This window comes from Manis javanica, chromosome 6 (assembly GCF_040802235.1).
Source record: "Manis javanica isolate MJ-LG chromosome 6, MJ_LKY, whole genome shotgun sequence".
In the NCBI taxonomy this organism is placed as follows: Eukaryota; Metazoa; Chordata; class Mammalia; order Pholidota; family Manidae; genus Manis; species Manis javanica.
This window is the reverse complement of record NC_133161.1, coordinates 98,836,973-98,856,111: the sequence shown is the minus strand read 5'-3', so window position 1 is coordinate 98,856,111 and position 19,139 is coordinate 98,836,973. Positions and strand designations below refer to the sequence as shown.

At 48.4% G+C, this 19,139-nt stretch overlaps 1 protein-coding gene across 1 annotated transcript in view; it reads left to right on the top strand.

Moving 5' to 3' along the window:
• TNS3 (tensin 3) overlaps positions 1-19,139 on the top strand; it is a 190,561-nt gene that overhangs the window by 61,706 nt on the left and 109,716 nt on the right. The window contains exons 7-11 of the mRNA XM_073240005.1: positions 1,525-1,575; positions 3,122-3,244; positions 7,102-7,166; positions 9,873-9,956; positions 18,840-18,952. Coding sequence (XP_073096106.1) covers positions 1,525-1,575; positions 3,122-3,244; positions 7,102-7,166; positions 9,873-9,956; positions 18,840-18,952 — 436 coding nt within the window. The remainder of the gene's footprint in view (positions 1-1,524; positions 1,576-3,121; positions 3,245-7,101; positions 7,167-9,872; positions 9,957-18,839; positions 18,953-19,139) is intronic.

The window sequence follows — 19,139 nt, the reverse complement described above, 5'->3', positions numbered from 1 at the left end:
TGGTGGACAGTCATGTGTGTCTCAGGAAACGCAGCTGTCCCCAGCTGTGGCTGCTGCCTGCCCCGCGCCTGTGGCATGTGTTGCCGGCTCTCAGGACAGGGTCAGCCCACCCCTAGTTGTGGGCTTGGCATCGCTGGCATCCAGTGGCTCTGTCCCCCCTGAGATGAGGTCTTCCTGGATGCCAGTGGGGGCTCCATCTCAACAATGCTTGTGACCCTGTGAGGAGAAATCAGGAGACCAGGGTCTTCCTGATTGTCGTCTAGCCTTGCCCTTAGTGTATCCTGGGGTGGCCACAGCCCTGCACTTGTGCATGCGGCCCTGTGCTTGTGCGTGATTGCTATTAGAGCATTCAGTTACAGCCCCTGCTGCTCCTCTGGCTCTGCCCCTGTGAGGCCTCTTTATCTCCATTAAAGCAGCTAATCTTTACCCTAAAGGGACAAGGCAGTTATTGTCACCATTATCAGTCCTGTCAGATGACTAAGCAGGTGGGAGAGTGGCCCTGGGGGCACAGCCAAGTGGGAGGTGAACCCCGTCTGACTTTAAGTGCAGAGGCCCTGCTGGCCAGTGCAGAGTGTAGGGCCCTTCCTGGTGCAATTCCCAGCCCACTGCTGCCCACCTGCTCCAGTGCTCAGTGTGGCATGGCCCGCTCACAGGTGGGGACAGCAGTGTCCACGCCCTGAGGTGGTCCCTCCTGACTGGGGGCTCCTTATCTCCAGGATCCTCCCTCCTCAGAGGGCCGGCTGCTCAGCCCACACCCATCTGTCTCAGTCTCCTGACGCCTGGCCTGGGTGTCAGCCCTCTGCAACCCCTCCACGGTCCCCACTTCTCACCTGGCTCACTGTCTTCAGATCCCGGGCCTGGGCCCTGGATGGCAGGGGCCTGGGGTGGCTCTTCTCTTCATGCCAAGTAGGGCCTCATGGAGCCAGAGTCCCTTGCCAAATGACGAGGGTGGGGATCCCAAGGACCTTTCTGGAAAATCTGAAGACGTGTGTGTCTTGTGCGGCTCCTGAGTTCCCATCCCGCAGTGAGCTTCTGTACTCTGTAGACCTCCCAATTTCGTGCTGGCTGTGGTGACAGACAGCTCTGGGATCGCAGCCCACTGACCTGGACATGTCCTGGCAAGGATAGAGTCCTGAGGCGGCTTGTCCAGGAAAGGGCCCTTGGACAGGTCAGGGTGAAGTGGCCCCTTAGGTGCTCACGAACCTGTCCCCAGTTCCCCTTAGGGTCCTCTCTGGGCACTAGTTTGCATGGGGCCCCACTCCCCACTGCCCTCCTCTCCTGGGCTGAGCTCCTGCATACCAGGCCCCACCTCCTGGGCAGCTGGGCCCAGGGCGCTATATGCCACCCTCATGTTTGCATGTTTCATTTGTTGTTTAGTGGTGACAGGTACACATCCACACTCTCTCCCATCCTTTGCAATCCTCAGCACCAGGGAGGCAAGTGTGCCGTGAAAATGCAGTGTGTTTCCTTTTTGAGCCCCCAGCACACTGATTTGCCTAATTGCTTTTTATTTCCCCTGCATAGGTATTAAACCTTTCAGAGAAGAGATATGACCTTACAAAGCTTAACCCAAAGGTACGGACCTTAAAACCTTATATTCTGTGTTTTGTAAAATGTCCACAATGTGCATCTTGGTCATGCAAAAATAGCTTATTTCAAGTCTTTGTGGGATGTGACTTGGTGAGGGGTACTAAGAACTGCTCATAGCCATGGACAATTTCTTAAAATTTATGTTTTAGATTGAAATAATCAAATATTCATGAAAAGGTGCAAAAATAATAGACCCCATGTATTCCTGACCCATTCTCCTGCTGTGGCAACATAATGTTATAACTAACAGTAAAATATTAATGCCTGGAAGTTGATAGTGGTGCAGCCACAGACTGCATTCAGCTCCCCTGGGCTTGCACGCAGCCATGCGTGTGTGTGGTTCTCTGCCATCTCATCCTGGGCTACCACCACTATGAACATTTCTATCCCGTATCTCCTTCCTGCCACCTCTGTACAGTCACAACCTTCCTCCATCCATTATTCATCTTAATAGCAAAGATTTAGGGGGAGAGTTTTAAGATTGCACTAAGTGTAAGTTACTCGATACATGATATATACACACACACATACATAGATATATATATTGCATATGCTGGAACATCTTGCAGCCATTAGAATAAAAAAACGTGTAAATTGGTGAATTGCCTGTTTTAATGCTAGTTAACAAAAGCAAAATGTGTATTATATGTGTGTGTGTGTGTAAGGCATCTCAACTATGCTAAATACATGGAGAAAAAGTCCAAGGGATTTTTCCAAAAGGTTACAGCCATTAAGTCTGAGTGGTGGATGGGGTGTGTGACTTTTCCTGTGTCCTGGCAGTTTTCTGAGTTTCGCCTTCATTTTATACCTTTTCTATTGCTTTTATGATACTGTGCTTTGCCTCCCCTCTGTCCTTCCAAAAAGGAAGGTCAAATGGGAAGCAACAGTACTGGGTGGCTGCTGCAAACGTTAAAACTCAGGCCGTGTCCAGGGTTCTCAGAGTGGCTGTTTCTGTGCACAGACCCACTGTGTCCCTCATGGGAATGACTTGCTTGTTTGTGCAGGAATGGGAATCAAGGCTTGAAGGCAGTTCCTCCCTTCTGGACACATTCCTGTCCTTTGTGGAGTGTGCTTCCTCCCCACGCGTGGTAGACGTCTCTCTCAGACCTTATCTGTGCAGTGCGTGGGGGAATAGCCCACTGCATTTTCCCAAAGTGTGTTTTTAGTCTGAATGAAGGAATTTTGACAGCAGTTTAGGCCAAGAACTCCTATTTTAGATCTTGCCAGGCCTCAGCCTCTCCTGAGCCTTGTGCCATTAGCGGCTTCTAAAGCCATTTCCAGAACTGTCATTCCAGCTGCAGAAGAGCAGGTAATACCCAGGAACAGATGTCTCATGTGGGCAACCCAGTCCTTCCTAGTTTTCTTTCCAGTAAAAGAGCCTGGCCATGATTCCTATTAAATTACAGAAAAGGAGTATGCAGCATCGTTCTTTACTCCCAGATGATATATTTTGGTAAATAAATAAGCCATCACATAATACCCCTGGAGGGCCTCCAGAGATGGCAATTGAGGAAGCCCCCTCTCGTTGCAGATTCTGGACGTGGGATGGCCAGAGCTGCATGCACCACCCCTGGACAAGGTGTGCACCATCTGCAAGGCACAGGAGTCCTGGCTGAACAGTGACCCCCAGCATGTGGTGGTCATCCATTGCAGGGTGAGTGCCTGCCACCACGTGGGCCCAGGGGCCACCTTTTCACTGTGACATCAAGACTCATGGGGTTTGTGATGAAGGTTTCACTTGCCTTTAAAAAATAAGTCATCCAACCTCCTAGAATTTGGCTCTGAGTTTACCGGGTTTAGGTCCCTGAGTGCATACGTGGACATTCTGAGCACGAATCCTTTCATCTGCGTGTACTTTTCTTTGTCATGGAAAGTCTTTTTTAAAGAGAAGGGCATTGATAGGATCCTCAGCAATGGGCTCTTGATGCCATCTGCGTTAAAGTAATTGGTCGGAGCTGGTGGGCAGGATGCTGTTGCTCCAAACCTATGGTCCTTTCCAAGCTGACTGCCCAACAGGGCATGACGTGCACATCTGTGCAGGATCAGGGGCTGGCTGTGGGAACGCAGAGCCATCATCCTTTGCCTCCTCTGCGCCCTCCTCAGACCTCCTGGACCTTTTCTCTCACTTCTCTGGTTTCTCAGCTGCCTTGAGTTGTTGGTAGGTCTCTCCACGCTACCCCAGACTCCTCAAATCTTATGGCGTTGATAGGGGCTAAGCCAAAGGCAGATTTCTTGAGGGATAAAGCTGGTGGGTGGGCTTAACCCTCCAGGAGATGTCGGGAGAGTCATTTTCCCAGCTGCACTGTGGGCCTGGTAGTGCATGGCCAGGCACCCTGAGAAGAGACTTCACCGTGGATGGCCTCAGTCCCCAAAGGAAGGGGCTGCTCCCCACTTTGTACATTATACAGCTGACCCTTTAACAACATGGGTCTGAGCTCTTTGGATTCAAGTATATATGGATTTCTTTTTGAGAAATGTATTGGAAGTTTTTTGGAGATTTATAACAATTTGAAGAAACATTTTCTATAGCTTACTTTATTGTGAGAATACAGTATATAATACATACGACATACCAAATACACGTTAATTGACTGTTTGTGTTATCAGTAGGCTTCTGGCTAACAGTAGGTCAGTAGTAGTTAAGTTTTGGGGGAGTCAAAAGTTATACACAGATTTTCAGCTACGCTGTGGGTTGGTACCCCCAACCCCTGTGTTCAAGAGTCAACTGCAAACCTCATTATTAAGACCATCAAACGTCTCGAAAATATTGACATTTACATCTTGAAATGTCTATTTTCTCAGACCTTTTGCACTCAAAAGCCGCACAAAAATCTGTTGCATTATGGAATTTAGGTAGAAAGAACCTCTTCCTAGGGTTGTAGCAGACTTTGCAAGTTACTTTCCTATGAGGGCAGTAAGATCTGCCTGTAGGGTGGATGGAAGACAGCTGCCGGCCATGTGCAAGGCTGCTGACTCCTGCTGTTTGCCAGTCACTTGGCATGGGTACAACAAATGGCATTTGTTTCCTCCATTTTTATTGCCTTCTCTTGCATCTCACTCAATTACATTCTCTGGCAAACAGCCAGGCACTCCCATTAGTTCTTTTTTTTACATTTTTTTGAAGTATAGCTGATAAACAACTCCTGTTAGTTCTGTTATCAAATTGTTAAAGTTAACGGGAGCCTTTTCAGGGTTGCATTATATTCAGGAACTTTTCTCCACATATATTTTGGTGCAGATTTAAAAAGAAGAGAGACTTCTTTCCTATTCTGATTCTTGTCAGTTAAAACAAACTCTGTTTTTCGTCAGGCTTGGCCTGGTGATTCTGAAGCAGTGAAGCCTGCACTGATGGCCATTGCTGCCTAAGATTGCTGCCCCAGCCTTTCTGAGCAGCCTTCCCTGACTCCGGCTGGGGCACATCAGGGCCTGGCGCTGGTCAGAACCGCAGGTTCAACTCACCCAGACCTGCTGCCTGCTGTGTGCCCAGAGGATTCTGGCATGCTGGACCTTGAGAAGCACCCAATAGCCATTAATTCCTTTTGGTTGTTTCTTCGTATTTTTAATAAACTAAACTATAATGTTATTGACAACATCTGGGTTACAAGTGATGAGCTGACTGCATAGAGATCTTCAGAATGAGTTGTCTTCCTAATCAGTGTTGGTGGGATTAACCAGCAACATGTTGAGACTTCATGAATGATCTCATCTTTTGCACTGTTTTGGTGTTGTGCAGATCATTTCTGAGATGTTCTAGAAAATGTGCCATGAGAGATATGCCCTCCTTTAATCTAATCTTACACTGTTGATGTTAAGAGAAGGTCATCAGTCTCTGTGGGGTGAGACTGAAGACATTTGCCAAAACCTGTGTGCTCCACAAGAGGTGGGTTTCCTTCCACACATGCCGGGAATGAATGCAGAGCTGGCCCTCTCAGCCTGGGGAGGTCCAGGGCCAGACCGCCACTCTATCGGAGGCCAAGGGGGGTCCACCTCCATCTCCCCCTCCCTGTCCTCCCACCACTGATCATGGTGGAGCAGAAATAACCTGCTGTTCTTCTGAAAGGATTCACCCACCCCGCCTCCCCATTTGATCATGAGTCATTGTTGAAGGATACCCACAGCAAACTGTACAACCAGGGCTTCTGATTTTTCTTAAGAAGAGACAAAAACTTCAAGTCCTGAAGATTGTTGCTTGCACTAGAAGACTTCAGATCCATGACAAGAACCCACAAAAAGTGACTACTGCAGATAGCAGTGGTGAATGTTGCCATGTGTGCCCAGTTTGGCTGAGGTACTGTGTTCTTGCAGGTGAATTTATACAAGAGTCATACTAGCAGCTGTGCAGTTTAGGAGGGCTCAGCTGTAAGGGACCCATGTTGCATCCACACTGTGTCTACAAGGCATGCACTTGCCTTTCAGGGGACAGAGCAGGATGGTCCTGGGTGATGTACACATCTGTGGGTCTATAAGAATTTTGAGTTGAGTTTCCTCCGTTGTTTCTTTTTGAGGACAGACTCAGGGATCTGCAGTGTCCTTTATGTGATCTGAGTAGGCAATGGCTAACTTTTCTTGAAAGACTTACACAGAAATATTTTAGGTGCTTGGGACTGCGTGGTCTCACCTTAACATCTCATACCTGCTGCTTCCCTTGGACATCGCCCCTGATGTACCTAAACAAATGGCGTGGATGTGTTCCAATTAAACTTGATTTGTGGACGCTGAAATTTGAACACCATATGATTGTCATGTGTCATGGAATATCATTCTTTGTTTTGTCTTCAACTGTTCAAAGACGTAAAAAATACCTCACAAGTTGTAGGCACACAGGTGGCGGGCAGACTTGGCCCATGGGTGGTGCTGTTCTGGGTTGTGGTGGAATGTTCCAGAAGGTGGCAGGCCATGGTTCTGGCTGAAGGCGGCTTGCCTTGTAGTTTGCTGGTTTTGGATACCCTTGCCTGTTGGTAGTGTTGGCTTGCGGTTTTGGGGGGCTGCCCTGTCTGGGCTGTGTGTGTCTGTGATTATGGACGGAGTGGTGCATTTTTGGACAGTGGTTCCCTGGTGTAACCAGGAATGGTTGGGCAGGCTGTCTAACAGACAGCTGGAGTCTGTCCTACTTTCTGGACTTCTCTGAGCTATCTGTGCAGCCCTCAAAACCTTCAGCCTGGGAGGGGTCCCTTCAGGTCTCTCCCACTTGGGTAATTAAGTCACATGAATTGCTTCCTTCCAGCACGGGGTCTTCTCGTCTTATTGGGAAATGGTGTCTGACTGGCCACCTCTGTGCACATCTGCCCTTGGGAGTGTCCATGGATGCCCTGCTGTTGGAACAGAGGGTGTATATATGCCTCTTGCCACGTTGGATGTTGCTGCCCTAGAACAGGGACCAGAGGAGGCTCACACTGGCTTCCCCTCCAAAGCAAGCTCTTTGCTATCCTGAGAACAAGCCAGCCTTTCTCTTCTAATTGCCTTCTGCCATGGGATTCGAGAGAAAATTGTTTCCTCTTTTGTCTCCTGCAGGGTGGAAAGGGACGTATTGGAGTGGTCATATCGTCCTACATGCACTTCACAAACGTCTCGGCCAGGTAGGAAGGACACGTCACACTGTGGGCGTTGGGAAGCTGTGGGCGGGCAGGGGGAGCTCAGCTGGCCACATCCTCTGCCACCAGCTCGTTGTGCCTGAGGAAGACCTTTCTTGGCTGCGCTGCTATGTATAATTCATACCAGTGACTCTGTGTAGGCAGCGAGAGTAAGACAGGTGCACTGACAAGCCATTCCCTAACAGACCGTCAGGCTGACGCTGGAACCCAAGGGCAGTGCGTCCTTGCTGGACGCCTCCTACCCTGCGAATGGTATGGCCTGGCTGCTGTGCTTTGTGAGTCCTGGGCCTCCTCAAAGTACTTCACACACTTTCTGTTTCTCCCTTGATCCTCCCAACAAACAGGGAAAGGAGGGTGGGGTAAGCTCCTCCTCTTCCGATGAGAGCACCGAGGCTCAGCAGAGCAGGCAACTTGCACAGGATCTCCTGGCTTCAGGCGGGAAGGGTCTCAGGAGGGGAAGGGTCACAGGACTCACGGCTGCCACTGTGGGAGTTGGGGGCCACCCACAACAGTTAACGCCTTGGCCCTCCAGCTGGGGGTGGTGTGCGGTATATCCCACATGTGCCAAAACCCAGTTCAGGCCGTACCATTCTTGATGGGTTTGCACCTGTGTTTGCCCTCTTGTCAATGGCCACTTTGTGAAGCATGAACAACTCCCTTCTTAGGAAGTAGAAGCCAGTCCATGCAAGCCAATCAACCCTTTCCTTTCTGGCATTAATGGGTGAAATTTGACTTCGTGAATGTTTTCTCTGGAAATAAATTCGGGGGCTCATGCCCGCCAAGGAGGAAACCCAATGCCCAGTGAAAAATCAGGTCCTTTCTTGGTGATAATAAGCATTTGTGTGTGTGCCAGACAAATCGAGAGGCCTGGTCACATTGCATTGACTAAGCCAAGGACATTTGCTTAGAGACCAGATTTCAGCTGGTGGGTTCTGGATGGAGTCACCGCAGCACTGTGGCTCTGTCTGGAACCGAAGCCCCGGGGGCTGTGGGCCGTCCCAGCATTTTGAGAAGGCACGGAGACTAAGATTTATTTACTAAAAGCATGTGACATGCTTTCTAAAAGCCCTGCTTTTTCTACAGTCTGTGTATAGCTCACCAGCACCTGCCAGGCAGTTCTCATGAATCTCTGAGCCTCAGGTCCTCCTCACCTGTGTGTCCAGCAGTGTCTTGTGGGGTGTTTGTGATACTTCAGTGTATTGTTACACATGTGTCATTACAGAACAGCGCCAGCGCTCTGGTCATAGTCACCATTGGTGCTGCACGTCCTCACGGGAGTAATAGTATTAGGTATTTTCCGTTAAAGTGGAGTGACCCCATACTTTATGTAACCTGGTTTTCTGTGTTCATGCCCTTTGCTGTAGTGTGTTCCCTAACATCATTTAGGGACCACACAGCTCGCCACTCAGTGAACAGAATGTTACATGTGTAAGCATTTGCTTAAATCCAGGTTTCTTCCTGTGTTTCTTCAGGATTTTGGTTGCTTCCAATGGTTCAGTGCTCTGAAGCCTGCTGACGGGCATGTTCTTGTCTTCAATCGCTTCTGCTGTTTTCCCGTTAGGTGGTATCCCCTAGAGAAATCACAGGGGGCACACATTCTTAAGGTCTTTGTCACAGACCATGCTCAAGATCAAATCAGAAACTTTTATGTCAAAAGGAGCAAGAATGTTCTTGTCCAGCACTGTAAAAGATGAGAATTCATAAAGATTGAGTCAGTGCTGATGTTACCAACACTAATTATGATATTAATACATAAATGTGGGCCCAGTGCCTGTCAGTGTTAATAATACAAGTGAACTCCAAAACAGGGACACTTAGGAGTGAATGGTAGATATGTAGCTCTATTTTCAGTTTAAACAGTATCTGCTCTCAATACGTTAAATATTCAGTGCTTAGGGGGGGGCCCTTCCGTTTGTTCCAGCCCAGCCCCTATTTGGACAGATGCAAGCAGTGAATAGCCATTTTATGTACAATTTTCATTAGCATTCTAAGGAGAGGGCCCCCACTTAGATCAGATTTTCAAGGACGCCTTTGGCTCAAATGGGATTTAGCTGTTAAGACTCACTACACTTACAGTCCACAGATTAAGTGATGTCAGAACAGGACCTCTCCATGAAAGCTCTATTATGGGGTTTCCGGAGGCTTCTGCTGAATGCACCTGCAGGCATGGTGGTGCTGGATGAAAGCACTGCCTGGGGCAGTGACATCAGGAACTTAATTGTGCAGCCCCAAGGCCTCTGTCAGTCCTCCTGCAATGGGCTGAGGCCTCCCGACTCCCTGAGAGGCTGCCCCCTGCAGGTCTCAGAGTTACCTCTTGGGGCTTGATGTGACGACTTGCTAAGTGCAGGTCTCAGGCTGAGCTGTGGTACCCGCCTGGTCCTCAGAGTTGGGTCTGCCAGCTGGTCTCATGCAGAGCCCGCTGAAACCCACCTGCTTTGTTTAGACAGTTAAGGAGGCCAGCCCTGTGCCCACAGGTGAGCAAGGGCAGGCAGGTGACTCCTATGAGCCATGTGTGTGGCACAGCTAAGTGCCATCCCTAAGATAGGGCACTTCAGACCCTGCAGGCTGGCTTCCCTGCTGGCCTGAACACATCCCTGTGGGGGAATCAGGGCCGCAGAGAAAGCACTAAAGCCGATGGGCACCTGTGTTAACGCCCTGTCTCTCTCTCTCTCTCTCTCTCTTCTTCCCCAGTGCCGACCAGGCCCTCGACAGATTTGCAATGAAGAAGTTTTATGATGATAAAGTTTCAGATTTAATGCAGCCTTCTCAGAAGCGGTATGTATATGTCCCCGAGCCAGAATGGAAAGGTAAAATGGGATTTTACATTAAAAATGTGACAGAAGAGGCATCTCCTCTGACTGCCAAGAAGAGGTGGCAGGTGGCTTGTTGGTGCCCAGCAGTAACCAAAAGCCCCCTGTGTGTGGGTGGTGGGGAGCCCCTCACCCTGGCTGGCTCCACAAAGTGGACCCAGGACTCCCTTCCCCATGTGCTCAGCCATTGGGTCCACTAGGCTTGTGGCATGTATTGATTCTCATTGTTATATTGGACTGGTTTCTATCTGCTGGACCAGTGAACTGTGTCTGTATTGGACTGGGTGGTGGATGTTCTGGGGGTAGTAGGCTGTGTGGTCTCTTGTTACAGCTATTCTAACATGAGAGTAGCTGTACACAATAGGAAATGAGTGAATGTGGCTGTTTTCCAGTAAAACTTTATTGACATCACATATTTGTAGTTGGCTGGCTCCTGAATAGACCATCAGCTCTGGAGGCCAGGTGGTCTTTCTCTGTGTTGACCTTCCTTGGCCCACCTTCCCTTTTCTCCTGCTGTGGTGGCCCCCTTAAGATGCTCAGCTTGTGCCTCCGAAGAGCTCTGGGAAGCAGACTTCTTTTTTTGCTGCCTGCACCCAGGTGAGCCCACACCTTCATCCAGGAGCAGGGTCAGGGTGCATGGCAGCAAGAAGCGCCATACAGACGGGCTTCTATGAAGATGGAGCCAAGCACACTCATTGCATTTTCATTTTACAGTGAACAGCAGGGAATTTGCACAAGAATTGCAGGCAGTTGCCAATATGGTGTTCTGTCTTGGGCCTCTAACTCCCAACTCACAGCTATTGCTCCCATGCCGGAGAGCTTGGCAGCAGACCCAGTGGATGGAAGGAAGGTTCTGAGTGCATCTAAGAGGCAGAGTCAGAGATGTATTTCATCAGGAGTCAACCTGGATACTTTGATTTGGGAAAGGATTTCAAGGACCACCAAAGGCACCTCCTTTTGTGCTGGTGTTTCCCGTGGCTAAGTCTGTTTGTGTGTAGATCTGGCTATGAGGCTGAGCCTGCTCTGAGCAGACCTCACAGAGAGTGAGAGTTGCTTGTGGGAAAACCAGTGTTTCATTAGTAGTACAGTTAAGCTGCCCTCTGTTCTGTTTGAGCCATTAAGTGTCAATGCTTTGTTGAGCAGTTTCTCAATCGGCAACATTCATAGATGCTTCTGTGTGAAGAGAAGCCATGCAGGAGAGACACGTCCCAACACTCAGCTCAGGCCAGGGTAGGGCCTTCTCTTCTTTGGAACATTTTAACCTTCTCTCACAATCATACATTCAACCACCCCCACCTCTTTCTCTCTGTCCTCTCTTCCATGAGCTTGTGTTATTTTATTTTTAGGTTCCACGTATGAAAGATCATACGGTATTTGTCTTTCTCTGGCTTATTTCATTTAGAACAATGCCCTCTGGGTCCATCTAAGTTATTGCAAATGGAAGAGCTCATTCTTTTTCATGGCTGAGTCCACTTCAGTCACATACTCTCTCTCTCTCTCTCTCTCTCTCTCTGTCTCTATCTCTGTCACACACACACACACACACACACACACACACATACACACACACATACACACACACACACACACACACTGTCTTTATCCATTCATCTACTGATGGGCACTTAGATTATTTACATATCTTGGCTATTATAAATAATGCTGCTGTGAACATCGGGATGCAGGTGTCTTTTTAAATTAGAGATTTTGTTTTCTTCAGATATATTCTCAAAAGTGGAATTGCTGGGTCATGTGGTATTTTTACTTTTACTTTGATGAGGAATGCCCATATTGTTCTTCATCGTGGCTGTATGAGTTTACATTCCTAGAGGAGTGCACAGGAGTTCCCTTTTCTCTACATCCTTACTAACAATTGCTGTATTTTTTATGATAACCATTCTAACAGGTATGAAGTATCTCATTCTGGTTTTGATTTTCATTTCCCTGATATTAGTGAGGTTGAGCATATTTCATGTACTTGTTGGCCATCTGTATGTCTTCTTTGGAAAAATGTCAGTTCAGATCCTATTTCTTAATTGGACTTTTTGATTGTTTTTGAGTTGTGTTAGTTCTTTATATATTTTGGATATTAAACATTTGGTTTGCAGCTGTTTTTTCCCATTCTCTAGGTTATCTTTTCATTTGTTAATGGTTTCCTTTGCTGTGCAGAAGCTTTTCGGTTTGATGTAGCCTCACCTACTTATTGTTTCTTTTGCTTTTCGTGTAAGATCCCCCCCAAAATCATTGCCAAGACCAAGGTCAAGGAGCTTACTGCCTATGTTTTTAGGAGTTCTATGGTTTCAGGTCTTGTATTCAAATCTTTACTCCTTTTTGAGTTTATTTCTATTAAAGGGGCAAGATAGTGGTCCAGTTTCATTCTTTTTAATGTAGCTGTCCAGTTTCCCAAAATCATTTATTGAAGATACTGTTCTTTCCCCGTTGTATATTCTTGCCATGTTTGTCATAGATTAATTGACTGTATATGTGTGGTTTGATTTCTGGACTGTTTTATCCCACTGATCTATGTGTATGATTTTTAGGACAGTGCCATACTGTTTTAATTCCTATAGCTTTGCAATACAGTTCAAAATTAGGGAGCATGACCCCAGCTTTGTTCTTCTTTCTCAAGATTGCTTTGGCTAGCTGAGTCTTTCATAGTTTCATACAAATTTTAGTATTTTTAGAATCTCTATATCTCTGAAAAATTTTGATAGGGACCACATTGAATCTGTAGATTGCTGAAATGTAGTATGGACACTTTAACAAGATTAACTCTTCCTATACGTAGCACATCTTTTCATTTATGTGTGTCATCTTCAATTTTTTAAATTAATGTCTTAAACTTTTCAGAGTATAGATCTCTCATCATCTTGGTTAGATTTAGTCCTAGGTATTTTATTCTTTTTGATGCATTTGTAAATAGGGTTATTTTCTTAATTTGTCTTTCTGATAGCTCATTATTAGTATATAGAAATGCAACAGATTTTTATCTCTTGATTTTGTGTCCTGCCACTTTACTGAGTTCATTTATCAGCTCTAATATTTTTTGGTGGAGTCTTTAGGTTTTCTATATATAGTATCATATCCTCTGCAAATAGAGAGAGTTTTACTTCTTCTTCACCAATTGGATGCCTTTTATATCTTTTTCTTGTCTGATTGCTGTGGCTTCCAGTACTAAATAAAATTGGTGAGAGTAGGCATCCCTGTCTTGTCCTGATCTTACAGGGAAAGCTTTCATTTTTTTGTCATTGAGTATGATGTTGGCTGTGGGTTTGTCATATGTGGCCTTTATTGTGTTGAGGTACTTTTCCTCTGTACCTGCTTTGTAGAGGGTTTTTATTATAAATGGATGCTGAATTTTATCAAATGCTTTCTCTGCATCTATTGAGATGATCAATGACTTTTTTCTTCTCATTGCCCAATGCCAGGGAAGAATGCCTAATTTTCTTCTTTTTATTGTACTATTTGCTGCAGCTTGTTAATAGCATTCCAAGTGTGGAGAAAAGGGAAAAAAAACCTTATGTTGGCATGCCCACAGTTTTCATGTATCCTCCTGTCACTGCATACTTGAAGCTGTATCATTTCTGTTTTGTGACAGTGGTGTGGATTCCAAGGCTCATCTCAGTGCACCCACAGGTTAGGGGAATGTTACCCTGCCAGGCACATGCATTGGAATATGCTCACCAAATTACTGCTGCATGGGTGAATGGCTGAACAAATGCGTAAGGGAGTCTGGAGGAGTATTTGAGACCAGAAGAACTTGCCATGAGTGCGTTTGTGGGGGCAGACCCTGTAATGGGAGCCATCACTGTGGTCCCAAACGCCCTGAGGGGGAGTGCTGCAGGCTCTCTTAGGACCAGGGTCAGAAAATCATTTCAAAATCAATCTTCCAATAAGAGCAAATTAATGTTTGGAGTTTGTGGCCTGGAAAATTGGGAGCCTCTTCTGAGCCTTCACATAATTAATAGTGGATTTAGAGCTTGGGAGGCAGGAGTCCTGTCTGATGGGAGGTAAATCCTCTGTCACTTTGTTTCTTACTTTTAAAATCAGAGCAGTCAGCCTGTGGTGGCCTAGCCAGCAATGCCCATGTCACATTGCCTGTTTCCGGCAGAACTTTTGTGGCCAGGGCCACTTCTCTTTTTCTGCTTTCCAGTTCTCTTTGTATGGAGTCCTGGAGGTGCTGATGAACTTGGGGCTTCTTTCGCTTTGATAAATCATTAACAAACAAGTCCTTCTATGGTCTTAGCTTATCGCCTGCATCATGGAAGTGATGAGTTAAACGATGAGAGTTTCCCGCCTCCTTTTCCTCTCCACTTTTCCTTTCTTGCCAAGAAGGAGTTGAGATGACAGCACATATTTCTTGGCCCCATCACTTTGAGGTTATTCAGGAGGATGGTGGGGACAGTTAGCCTCTCTGGAAGCATGGGGCAAAGCGGACCCTAGGAATACAGGTGGGCATCATCCTGTGTCCTGTGAGGTGAAGAGAGAGCATGCAAGATGCCCTGGGCATTTCTAATAGCTGGCCTTGTCCTAACATGGCATTGTTGGGTTTTTGATATTTCTGTAGCTTTTGACTGGGCGCCTTGGGTGTTTGGAAGAACACTGCACATGAGGCAGGTGGATGTGAGGGAGCAGGTGTCCAGATCCTCCCTCTAAAGGAGGTGCTGCTGCTTGGTGTGCCCACTGTGGTCATCACCGAGAGCTTGCTCTCCCCTCCCCATGCCCTTCCATGCGCGATCGTGAGGTGGGCAGAGCACTGCTGTCCCCTTGCAACACTGTGGAACATCAGCCTATGAGCTGGGGTCTCACAGGCAGAACCAGGCTGGGGGCCCAGCCCACATCTCCCCGCCCTCCAAGCTGTCCCGGTGAGGCCTGGGGGTGAAATTTGGAAGCCTTAGGGAGAGATAGACCTTTACAGTGGCTCCTTCTGCTCATTAATGTAATGTTTTCAGGCTGATTCTTATATACTCACATTTTCAGGGAGATTTGAGCTTTTGTCAAGTTCATGTTTAAGGAGATTTAGGGAAATTCCAAATGTGGATTTCTGCTTTGGTAAATGGTTGTAAATGATTGGGGTGGATGCTGCAAATTTCAAGCTGCTCTGTAACAAGAATGAAATGTGTGTTCCTCTGTTAGCCCTCCACCATCTAAATGCTAGTTTCTAAAGGTTACTCCCTAGTTGAGAGGAAGCGTGGAGAACATTATCCCCAGGGAGTTATTTTCCTCAAAAGAAAAAAAGGTAAGTGTGGGAAAATAAAGCAGTTTTCAAACAGCTCTGTTTAATCTGTGCGGCTATGAGAGCTGCCGGGCAGGCCGTGGGGAGAGACTTAGGTGGATCCGACACCCTGCCATCCTTCACCCACCCAACATCCGCTCAGCCTTCAGTGCAGGGGTGGGTACTGCGTGTACCAGGTGGGAACTGATCCTACCCACAATTTGCTGAGTGACCTAATTGTGAGTCATTTCACACTCCCATGGTCTGAATTTTCTGTGCTCTGGTCCTGCTGGTGGTCCCCAGACGGTCACCTGCAGACTTGGTCCTGTTACATGTGGCTTGGCCACCTGTCTGCAGGCTCCCACCTCTGCGCAGGTACAGGCCAGCTCAGCCGCAGACTCCAGCAGCAGCTATAGCCTATGTGGCAATGAACTTGGTGTTTTCATAAAGTGTTTGCATGGACACTGATCTCTTTGGAACTTGGAACAGTGCTAAGGACCACACTCAGGGGTCCTTAGGTGGTACTGCTCAGCCTGTTTGTCTGAGGGACCCATGAGTTGTGAAAGGGTTTTGAAAACAGCAGGATGAGGTCACCCCATGAAAAGCTCATGGAAAATCCCACATTTGTTTTACTGTACAAAGGTTTTTGTTACCCCCCAACCTTGCTCACTAAAGTAAAATCGGTGCATGGAGGAAGAAGATATGCTTAATTTGTGGTGCTGAGCATTCCTAACACGCTGCCATGAGCCTCTAGGGCCATGGGTGTGCTCTGGGCTGAGCAGCACACAGGCTCCAGGGCTGCTGGCTGTCTGCTGTACGATCTGGAGGTCTGGATATGCCTGTGGTTAGTGGCCTGCAGGCCTCGGAGGAAGGCATCAGAGACAGTGAGGGGCCATCCCTGCCAGCATTCTGGGCCATAGACTGGTGTGAACAGGCCCCTGGCTGGGCACACAGAGCCGGGACCTCCCACTCATCTATGCAGACCATTAACCATCAATTTGTAATGGCTACAGGGAGGGAGGAAGTGTGCCGTTTCCACACTATCCAAATGCCTCACAAAAATAAATGCATGAATGGCCTTTGTCATGTGTCCCCATCTTAGGAGTGGGATAGCCGGGTGGTGGGGTCAGGGCTAGGCTTTCTTTAATGATGTTTCTGATTGCAGCTATGCTTGTTTAAAGTTTTGTGCTAAACCATTGCCATGTCACAAAATTCAGAACTTTGATTCAAGTTGTGAGTGTACTGCATCCTGTGAACAAGTAGCCAAGAAATTACTTCAGCTGCAAAAAGTCAGGCAGTAGAATTACAGAGTAGCATTTCACTAATAGATGACACCTGGAAGTAGAAACACATTTTAACTTTTTCCTATTAAGAAAGCACACGTAATAAGGAATAAGCTGTCTTTATTATCCTTTTCTGCCTTTAATTTACCTAAAGATATGAAGCAGATGTCTAAGAAGGGCAGATGAGAATCATGTGCCAAGAGCTTATTTTAAGAGTACCTTTTGTATTGTCTCAAATATGAACAGGTGAGGCCTCTGTGGACCCATCTGGGAGTTGGTGACTGCTTGGAGCTGGTCTCAGGAGGGAGCCGCAGGGGTCTGGGTTCCAGCCGCCCGTCCCCTCACAAACCTGACCCTTGTGAGGGCTGACCCTGGTGTTTGGGCTTCTTCTTTGGGATCTTCAGGGAAACAGCATCCTTCCAACTTGACCCTCTGTCCCTGAAAGAAGCAACTTTCTGTGTTCCCTCTGGCCGCTGGGTGGCAGTCCAGCCAGGCTTGACCAGGACCTCCATGTTTGGCTGAAAATGTGAAACAAACAGGCCACTGTGATGCCTGGTCCACGTGCTCCTGGGGTGTCCAGAGAATGGGGGGCCACAGGGCCCGGAGAGGCCAGTGCAGAGTCTTGAGCAAATGGCCAGATCCCACAGAGGGCACACACTGGGCTGCGCTGCCCATGGGCTGTGCGACTGTGGACATGGGTGGTCTGGTGCCCAGGGCTACCCAACACTGGCAGGAAGTACTGCTGTTCAGAGCAGCTGGGACTTAGACCCCCCCGCTACATATCATGATTCCTTCCTCTTTTGCTCAAAACCAGGGAGACGAAGGGCCCAGGAAAGCCAAGTGGGCAACATGTTGGTGTCTGAAGTGGTTCACCTGGATAGCAGGGTGTCTAGACAGCAGGATGGGTCCATGGAGCCACCTGGTGGTCAGGCCTGCTGCGGCCGCGCATCCAGCCCTGCGGCCCCGGGTTTTCCTCAGGCTCCCACCTGGGGAGGTTTGTTCAGAAGCCAGCTGCCACCTGGAAAGTAGAGACACTGAAAGGTGCCTAGGCAGAAGCAGAAGCTCTTCTCCAAAATTTTCCTAAAAGGATGGACTGTAAGTAGGGTGTTTAAGCTTTGTTTTTAAAGTTTACCAGAAATTACCTATTGTTCCATTGGCTTTGTGCACAAATTCAGTGGCTGGAAATAATGGACCATGTCTGAATTGGAAGCATCAGTTTGAGAGTCCCAATAAGTTTGGCAGAGTCAGTGGCAGTCCGGTCGGATCCGGCAGGTGGTCACGCTGGAGGAGGGGATGGAGTACAGGCTGGAGGACCTGTGCTGGCGGCACAGGCTCGGAATTCAGTGATGGCCCTGCAGTGCCTGCTGGGCTCTGTGTAGGCATCGGGGGTCACACAGGTGGTTGGGCATCACCGTGTTTTTTTTTTTTAATTAAGGTATCATTGATAGACAATCTTATGAAGGTTTCACATGAGCAACTTGGTGGTTTCAACATTCACCCTTATTATTAAATGCCCCCCACCACCCCATTGCAGTCGCTGTCCATCAGAGTAGTAAGATGCTATGGAGTCATTACTAGTCTTTTCCGTGCTGTACTGCCTTTCCCCATCATGGTGTGTTTTTTTCTGGACTCAGGTCTCTGGGTGGAGGGTGGGGCTGCCTCCTGGGCCTCTGGGGACCGGCAGTGAAGCTTCTGTGCAGAGCACAGGTGCACACCGTGGGCATGTGCAGCTGGCGGGTGCACAGGGCCACACGGGGTGTCGGAGAGAAGCCAGGTCTTCCCGGTGCCCAGCAGACACATAGGGACCGTGTGGAGGAGCTGGGGCAAGGGGCTCCCGGGACGGGCAGGAGGCCAGGTCCCACCTCCCCTCTCCATCACACAGGCTCTAGGTCCTTGTGGGAGCTGGGGGTGTGTGCTTCCACCCTGTGTTCTGGCACGGGCAGCAAAGGGCTGTGGGACCAAGAGCAGGGCTGAGTGTCCTTTGCCTTCAGATGTGTGCATCGATGACTAGAGACTGTGATAGCCCTGCATGCAGCCTGACCTGCCCAGCTCTGGGTTGGGTGGCGCTGGTGCACTCCGAGGGCTGAGCTGGAGCAGGAGGTGCCCTGGCCACTGTGTCTGGATGCCCTGCCATGTCTGGCGCTGGAAGTGTGCAGATTTTTGAGAGAAGCATGCCTGGCTTCTCTCTCCAAGATGTGAGCCAGATGCTTGGGTGCCCAGGCCTATTGTGCTGGTAGTAGTTGGGGAATCATGGAAGTCCCATAACCCTGGGAAAAGCACGCTGTGACCTTATTTCCCTGGGGTAGCAGAGAGGGGCTCCAGGGCAGCTCTAAGCCAGCATACTTCACAGGTACGTGCAGTTTCTCAGTGGGCTCCTGTCGGGGACAGTGAAAATGAATGCCTCGCCCCTGTTCCTGCACTTGGTCATCCTGCATGGCATCCCCAACTTCGACACAGGTGGAGGTGAGTGTCCTGCCCACAGCAGTGATCTGAGATGTGCCAGCCCTGCACTGGCCTCAGTCCTCAGCCCTCCTGGTCACGGACTAAAGAAAGCCATCAGTGTGCAGCAGGGCTGGTGCAAGGGGGAGAACACAGGAGCCCCAGCATCCCCCTTGCTGTGGCTGGAAATGCTATAGCTCCCCTACACCTC